We start from the raw sequence: 9,455 nt of genomic DNA on the forward strand, positions 1-9,455 counted from the left end.
TTTTAGTTCGTAAACATTGTCTTTAAAGAAGATATACTCCCACCTGAACTAAGTAGTTTCAACACTCTATTCTAGAGATACAATTTTATACAAGATAACTCCTGTGCAATACCACAAAAGCTATCTTACAAATTATGTTGACTTGTAGGATCATCTAAAACCTTCTTAGAATCAATGTTTTAAAAACAAAAGTTTTTGTGTGAATACAAAAACTACTTATGTAAATGTATGTTTTATATTTTGGATAAGAAAGACGGTTAAATTAAAAGTTGAGTACAGAAGTAGTATACCTCTTTACACTTAGCTTAAGTTTTTCTCTTTAGATAAAAGAGTGGGTCGACTCTTTCTAATATATTTACTTGATATTAAAATAAATTACAAATAATAATAATAATAAACTATCATATCTATGTTTGAATAGACTTGACCATAAGTCATAACAATTTTCAAAGTGTTTGAAAATTTCTAATAAGTTATCGTTAAATATGTTTTTAGATGGAAATGTATAAGATTTGAATATTATCGAAATCTTTATAATCTACCCCTCTAAAATTGTTGAAAGAATTAAAAATAAAATTGTGGTCAAATTTTTAATTGTTAAAAAAAAGGGATAATTGAAAAACATGAAGATTAGAAAAGGAGAAAATCGTTTATTTGGACAAATTAGAAAAATATTTGAATTTGAGTAATCAACTTTGACTAAATAACCCATAAACATTTAATTAATACATTCCAACGTGCAAATTAATTTTTCAAAATTACCCAATTGCTCTCTTGAAATTGAATTGAATTGAATTGGCCACCTTTCATTTTCAAATTTCAACTTCAATTTTGGGAGCTTTACTTTTTTAAATTTTATATTATTTATGAAATTTTTTCAAAGTAAATAATTCTTAAGGTTGGAATGTGTGAACTAAGGTTTTTTCTAAAAGAAAATTTGTCTATGGGAAAAAAGAAAGTAAACAAATAATTTTAAAAGTTGAAAATTAAATTATTGTGAGAAGGAGACATATACTTTTAAAATCAGCAAACAAAGAAACTAATTACCCTACACAACAACCAAACATGTTTTTAAGCTATGGGGTATATCCATATTAATTATTCTTAAACATATATGTGGTGGTGTTACTTCTTGAACATGTTTTTATTATGTTGAAAATTAAAATAATTTCTCTAAAATAATTAACACAACCCTAGCTACCCCATTTTGGCAACTATTTGGTTGGAAAGAGTTTGGAAGAATCTATAAGAAATTAGGTTAGACATTAGCGAAGTTTAAAGCTCGTAACGGTAGAGGGGCCTAGGTAATAGGAGTTTAATGGAGTTCGTAAGATTCCATGGAGCTTAGAGGAGCTTAAGAGAACTTCAGTTGAGCAATTGAAGTATTAAGAAGGTGTTGAGAGTTTGAGTGGTTCATCGGTTACTATAACAATTGGACAGACTCATCCATTTAACTTAGTAACTTCAAGATTTTAAGAGGAGCATTATGATTTTAGATTTTAGTTACATTTTTACTACCCATGTTAAAAAACAACAGAGATCACTAATCGAAGGTAGACCTAATTAAAATTGTACTACTATTTTTCTACTGTTTAGTTAACTTAGAAACACAAGATTGACTTGAGCGTCGCAAGGAGTGTGATTAAACACTACATCAATCTTCATTTTCTTCCATCTCTAGCAGATATATAAACGAATTTAATTTTTTATTGTAAAATAAATTGATCGTATTAGTTGACATCAATATTAATCATGGAAATTAATAATGACCAAAACAAAGAAGCTTTCTTTTTGGTGCCATGTGCCCAATTAAATATGCATATAGTAGGATTTGTTTCTTTTTGTATTAAACACTCATTATAAATTAAATATTTTACGTACATTCTCATTTTTTTATATAATTTTTTCTAAACAGAAACATCTCATAATTCATGGTCAAGTCACAACAACTGATCGATGAAGAATTAGAAAATTTATTCATCTCCTTCTGACGAAGGGGACAAAAACAATTACCTAACAAATGAATCATTCCAAAGATTTATAGGATGACAAAATAATAATAATGACTTAAACAGAAAAACTTGAATCGCCTAAAAGATGAAGGTAAGAATTTGGACTTTCAAGAAAAATTGAACGAACTTTCTTTCAAAGTGAATGTTAAAATTTGTATTCATTTCTAAACATAAGTTTTTGGATTATTCAGTGAAATGGTATTAGAGTAGATGGTTTAGGAAGGTTTCGTGTTCAAAGTTGATACAATATTAAGTTAATACAATGTTTAAATTACCTATAAATATATTTCGAGTAAATTTTTTCTATAACTTACATGAAAAACAATCGAGACCTAAAAAAATCATCGTAGCAAGTCAATTGATCCAAACGAGTGAGTTGCATCACCATATTTAAGAATATATCTCATTTATAGCACCTACCAAGATACCAAATGGTTTGTTAAACGATTTTAATATATTGAGAAGGACTAAAATACATAAATTAATGCATTGTCCACTCATATGATCCAAACTAAATGTTAATCTATATATAGCTTAATAGATAAAACATCTAATTACCACACCAAATCGATATTTGAACTAAAACTTCGCTCTACATTTATTTTAAATGAAATATATCGTATTAAGTATGTATGTATATATAAAAGCGTGATTTATAATATTAAAACATAAAACAATTTTTAAAAGGAAGAAGAAGTGAAAGTCCCATTCTGCCAGGATGAAAAAGAGAGAAAATGAAACCCCTAAGGTTTGACATTTACACAAAGAAAGAATCTGTTCTTATTAGCTTTTGTATGTCACATGCACTTGCGACCAATTTCTTTATTTTATTAGGAATCAAAAGACATTTTTGTTGACATCACTTTATTTCTTTTATTTATTATTTCTCTTACAAATAATATATATATATATATATATATATATATATATATATATATATATTTGAATTGAATTTTGTTGGTGGGTATTTAATTTGAACAACCATGGAGACGAGTCTTTATGAGTATTGGATCCATAGGGCCTTAGTTTGGCCTACCACATGTATAAATTTATAAACATGTCAATAACTTTTTCTACCCTCACCTCTTATTCATAATCTCCTATCAAACCCATAAATAACAATAACCACACAAACCTAATATAATTTCATGAATCAAACTCATCACCTAATGACACAAGTCTTAGTTATATTTCAAAAAATATCTCAAAGCAATTATAAGCTAAATATATCATTAAAACACTTACTACGCATAATCATTAGCTTCGTACATATCATATAACAATACGAATTTTTAGAATTTTATATCATATTATGAATTGAATTGAATTGAAAATAGATCGTGGAATCCAAATCATAAATTATTAATATATTTGTATGTTAGTATAATGTGATATTGCAATATTTGTTTGAGATGAGAAGTAAATAATATAAAACAAAATGTGTGTATATATATACTATTTTTGTTATGGGGAAAATGACAGACATGTGTAATAATGAATAAAAAGATGGTGGAAGTTGTCCAATATTCACCACCTTTAAAAGTAATAGATATACATATATATTATAATTATTTAAATCAATTTAATAAACATATTTTGTTTTATTGCAAAAATCCAAAGTCAAAATATACAAATGTTAAATAATGTTAGGTGGTTGAACTTTGTGGGATCAGGTAATATGTCTAATGATTTTAACTTTAATATTTATTTGTTGATAAACATATGAACTTTAGTTTTCTTTTCCTTATAATAAATGTCTAAATCTTAAAAACTACTTAACATTAATAAGTCCTAAATTTTTAATTTTGTCTTTGAATAATATATATAGAGTATTTTTAAGTTTAAACATCCAATAAACAAAAATCTAAAATTGATTAAACTTGCAATTTAAAATTTTATTTTTTTTCTCAACAACTCCGATTTCAGTAAGTCTTAAATTAACTTTCTACTTTTAGAAAAGAAAAGGTGTAGAAAATTTGGTAAAATATTTAGCAAAATTGTGTAGACTTTAGTGATATTTTATATCATTTAATTTGTATAAAATATTTTGTGATTTTTATTATATTTGAAAAGACCACTTTTAAAATCTTTTCAATTATCTTTTGACTATAAATTTTAGAAACATATTTAGACATAGTATTTACATTATTCAAATTATTATTATTATTTAACTAATTTCTATAGAATAATTTTGACAAAAATAAGTTTAAGATATACCAAAAGCATAACCACAAAAATCAAACATTTATATCTAAAACTAAAATCTTTTCAAAGAAAATAAATATGATCGTTCTCTTGAAAATTGAAAGTTTGATCTAATCAAATTTTTTGTTTTCGTACTCAAAGTATATAAATAAAATGAATTTTTTTCAAAAAAATAAACAAACTATTTACTCACATAAAACAAAAACTAAAAGAATATTACACATCAATTTTTTTTTTTTTTATAAAATGGAAATATTTTATCAATTTTTCTATTTTTTATCTTCTTTCTAAATAAAATGATATTTTAATTGAAAAACATCACAATAATAATATATTGTCGTGTTTGTCTAAATGGCAAATGATCTGTCCAATGCTCTGACCACAACTCACAAGTGTCTTCCCTTTCCTTTTGCATAAAAAAAGTGAAACTTAAAATATGCTTTAGTTCCTAAATTTTCAAATATCCCCATTTTATTTATTTGAGTTAAATATCGCTTTAACTTTTTTTAAAAAAAAAAAATTATAAACACTAATACAGAGGTTTTTTTCCTTTCATATTTTAACAGTAAAAATATGAAAGATAATTAAGAAAATTGAGGAAGAAAACAATAATAAAAAAAAAATATAAAAATTTGAAACGGAATGAAAAAGAGAGAAAAAAAAGAAAAGGGTCGTTTTCAAGAGATTGGTGAGTTGGTAAAAAGGGATATAAAATCGTAGAAGGTTAGGCTTATGGTTTTTATGGAAACCCGTGACGTGGATTTCCTAACGTCTACGTGGATAACCCCGTCTGATAGTGACGCCACGTAACCATTCTGTTTCAATTTGGCTTTTTCCTTTCCTTTTTCTTTCCTAATTTCTTTTTTCTTTTTCAAACTTACCTTTTTTTATTTTTATTTTCACACTTCCATTTTTCTTCTGCATTATTCTACCCAATTTTAGTTATCAGATTTTTTTAATTTTAAAAAATGAATCCATTGAATTGCAAGAAAAATAAAAAGGAAAGTAAATAAATATCTTTTCTTATCCCTAAATTTGTTTCATTACAATTTTATAATTTTGTTAATCTTATAGTAACAGTGTTGCAATAATTTAATAAACTTTAATAAAATTAAAGTATGTGGATGCATCTCTAAATCATTGTTCTATTTTGCAATTATTATCCCTACATTATTATTTCTAATATCAAAATAGAATATTGTGGAAAAGGTCTATAATTGTTGGGTTTTTTAAAAAAAGAAAAATTCTATTTTATGAAAAAAAAAATAAACCTCGAAATTCTATGACTAAAATAAAAATGTAAACAAATAACAGAAACGATTCATAAAACATATTTTTTTCAAATAGTTTTAATATTTTATTATATCTATGGTAATTCTTCGAACTAAAATTTAAAAAGAAAAAAATATATGCATTAGTATTTAATACGATAGTGACTCTCGATTAAAAACAAAAAGAGCAGTGAATTCATATTTTTTTAATACTATCATGTCTAAATTATTATTGAATTTCATTTACTAATCATGGAACATATGCTAAAATGGAGAAATGTAACAATCATTGAAAAATACATATACTCTTCCAGTCTTCCTATTAGAAAATAGTTGAAATTATTAATTTAGATACTCACTTAATTGAGATAAATTGGTTGTTCAAATTTTCGGTTTACCAATAAATTTATTTACTAAGTTAAACGTTACAACATTTTTAAATATAGCATAACAAAACAAAGTTAAATTCTATTAACGGTAGATAAATGATTGATAGAAGTATATTATTGTATATTATCGATAAAATCTAAAGTTTTCCTATATTTTGTAAACATATTTTTACAGTTTTATTGTTGAAAATAATTTCTTTTTAATTCTTTTTAACTGTGCTATATTTATTAATAAAAAAAAATTTGGTCAACCTCTTTTAAATGTTTTTACACAGTATTAAATATAACTGCACAAATGTTCACCAAGAAAAAATGGGAAACACTGATTAAAAAATGAGTAAAGACTAGACTTTCCTATAAAATAGAGTAAATGGATAAAATTAAATATAGATAATAATTTCAATTTGATTGAAATAAGAGAATTATTATCTTCAAGACATTTAAAATAATTATGGTTTTGTTGAAACTTTATTAGAGAAAGTATGAACTCTAAGCTTACACATGACTATGCAATTTTGTTTTTGTTTTTTCTTTTCCAAATATCCACTTAAGTGATATTAAAATAAAGTATATATATATATATATATAAATTTCTTTTAGATAAATGGTTGGATCAAGTGGGAAAAAATAATGTTTTATGATAAACTCTTTGAAAAATGTCATAAGTTTATGATATATTTTTTCTTTATTTATTAAAAGAATAACTATGTTAAAAACATGTGGTTTAATTAATAATTTATTCTATGTAATTAAAGTTAGTGTTTCTTTCAATTTTATTATCAATTGTAAGTGTAAATCACTAATACATTTTAAATAATTTAAACTTCAAGTTAATTTATAAAGTTAGATAAATGAAACGTCTAAAAAGATTTTTAAAAAAGATACAAAAAGAGTAGTTCTAATAATTCTGCATTTTGGTGTAATTTATAATTAATTATTTATAAACATATGGTTTTATTTATGTACACAACAATCTTTTTAAATTTATTTCTTATATTTTTTTTACTACACTACTAGATACAAAAAATAGACGTTTGCAAAAATAGCAAAAAAAAAATTTTTTATGATAATAAGGTCCATTTACTACATTTTCTAAATTGCAAAAGTAAATTTTAAAACGGATAGTCCTCTAATAACTCTTTCATAGTCGTCTGATATATCTAATTATTTGTCGTATTTATCATATTTGCAATATGTAGAAAAAGAAAAGGTGTCATGGACTGCTTTTTTTAAGAAAAAATTGTCATTTGATGCAATTTTTTCGTAAATGTAAACCTCCTTCAGAAAAAGAAGTGTAATTCTGTAAAAAAAATATTTATTATTATTATTATTATCAGTATTTGTTTTGGAATAATTTGGACCAAACGAGGTATTTTCAAATAATGCATTGGAAAGGAAGTATGGGTTCGACCCACGTCATCCTAGTCAATCTAAGCACAAGCCAAGGAAGAGAGAACTTAGAAGTTGTCATTTATTTTCTACATCTTGATTTTCGTAGACATCATAACCTATTTTTTCTTTGTTTTGGAAGTTCTCCTTTCCTTCCTATAAAAACTCACAATCAACGTCACTTAGAGATCATCGATTGTAGAATGACGAAATGAATGATGTATGCGAATATCAACCAAACAATAATTTGAAAACATAAGTGTAACAAATTAATTTAAAAGAAATTAAAAGAGATTTAGGTAGGCAAATTAAAAAAAAAATAAAGAAAATTTAATGATGAAAAATACCCTAAAGAATAATCTAGTGTATTCTATATATATATATATATATAGAGAGAGAGAGATAGATAGATATGAAATAAATTATGTAGTATATTCAAGAAAAAGAAAAGTGACAACTCCTAAATTAAAAAGGTATAATGTATATTAAAAATAAATAAATAAATGAAACTTGAATTCTCTCTCTATAAATATCGGATTTCATATCTTCCTTTTATTATTATAACTAAAAAGCGCCTTTCTTTCTCTTTCCCCACCAAATTTCCCTTTTTTTTTTTTTTTTCCTTTTTCTTTTTCTCTCTCTCTCTCTCTCTCGCTTTCCGATTCCCCTTTTTTTCCCCTCTCGCTTTCCGGCCAAGATTGCTCGCTTGCTTGCTCGCTCGCTCCGCCGAAGAATCTCCCCTCTCGCAACTGTAGAAGAATGTGGCTAGCATGCGTATGGGAAGAGAAAGAGCAAGAGCTCGGAAGGCAACAAGCGCCAGGAACATGTCCTTTCTGTCAAGGAAAAGTGTACGCCATTGATGTGGAAAGACAATGGAAGCTCTGTTTCCTTCCTCTCTGTCTCAAGATCAAGAGGAAGTATCTCTGTACTCTCTGTTCTCGCCGCCTCGAATTGTGCCACTGGTAGTACTAATTAATTAAAATCTAAAAGAAATTAAATTAGGTCGTCGTCTCGATCGGTTTTCTTCATCCATCGATTAATCGTCTAATTATTGGAACCGCTACTAGTAAAATTAATGTGTGGCTGTTCTTCCTTCAAGTGTTTGATTGAATTTTGATGAAACTGATCGGGATCAGGATTTATTGGATCTGAATCGAACTTAGATGGATATATATATATATATATATATATATATATCTCTAATCTTGTTTTTGTACAGTAAAATGTTAAAAAGTTGTAGATAAGAGGAAGAGGAAGAGGAAGAGGAAGAGGAAGAGGAAGAGGAAGACACTTCACTTCGGCCTTTCTATAGTAATTGAAATCTTGGTTCATCTTCTTGTTCTATGCTTTAATGTGTTGAATGGATTTGCCATTGCATGTGGTTGCTTTTAGTTTATGCTCTCTGATTTGGATGCTTGATTATTTAGAATATGCTTTCTTCCGGGCCTTATTTTATGGATAAAATTTATAATAATTAACATAGATGATGGATACAATTAAATAAATTGAGTTAGGTATAATTAAATCCAACTTTATGATAGGGGGATCTGAGAAAAATACCATTTGCAAAGTTCAAATTCTCTTTTTCTTACCAAGCTGCTACTTATAGATCTAAAATATAGAAAATAGAAAATAAACCCGATGAATAAATTTTGTATCCTGTTCTCTTTTAGTTGAGGAGCTTACAGAAAGAAAAAAAAAAAAAAAAAAAAGAAAGCATAATTTGGTCAGAATTTCGTTAATGAATGACTTTTATATGTAGATTACTAAACTTCCTAATCAAATAATTAATCTTAAAGAAATTTAAGATTATAACATTTGTTTGTAGTTGAAATGGTAAATTAATGTTTTTGTTGAAAAAACTCAAAAAGTTACTCTACCTATAAGATTTTGACGGTCGTCATTTTAGCTAATGGGAATTCTATTTCACATATTAGATGCCATTTCTTTCATAAAAAAAAGCCTCAAAATTGAAATATTTTGTGATTTATCAAAGATTCTTTCTTATTCTTTTTTTTTTTTCTTTTTCTTTTTTTTAGGTTTTTGTGGTTCTTTATAGAAATATTTACTATAATTTCATAGAGTTTATTTTATATCTAAATTGTTTTTATTTTATTATCGTTAGTTTATTTTACCATGTCGGATGTTTGTACATCTATTTTATCTTTTTATTCTACTCAATTTTCTAT

The 9,455-nt window shown here is 25.5% G+C and overlaps 1 protein-coding gene across 1 annotated transcript; it reads left to right on the forward strand.

Moving 5' to 3' along the window:
- The first annotated feature begins 7,838 nt into the window (after positions 1 to 7,838).
- On the forward strand, positions 7,839 to 8,657 carry LOC103494230 (uncharacterized). Its single transcript, XM_008455326.3, has one exon. It carries the CDS (start codon positions 8,026 to 8,028, stop codon positions 8,230 to 8,232), a length of 207 nt encoding a protein of 68 aa, XP_008453548.1. The 5' UTR covers positions 7,839 to 8,025; the 3' UTR covers positions 8,233 to 8,657.
- The last annotated feature ends 798 nt before the right edge of the window (positions 8,658 to 9,455 follow it).

Source organism: Cucumis melo, chromosome 2 (assembly GCF_025177605.1).
Source record: "Cucumis melo cultivar AY chromosome 2, USDA_Cmelo_AY_1.0, whole genome shotgun sequence".
Lineage (NCBI taxonomy): Eukaryota > Viridiplantae > Streptophyta > Magnoliopsida > Cucurbitales > Cucurbitaceae > Cucumis > Cucumis melo.

Coding starts and splice junctions, on each gene's coding strand:
- LOC103494230 (XM_008455326.3), top strand. CDS start 8,026: ATGTGGCTAGCATGCGTATGGGAAGAGAAAGAGCAAGAGCTCGGAAGG.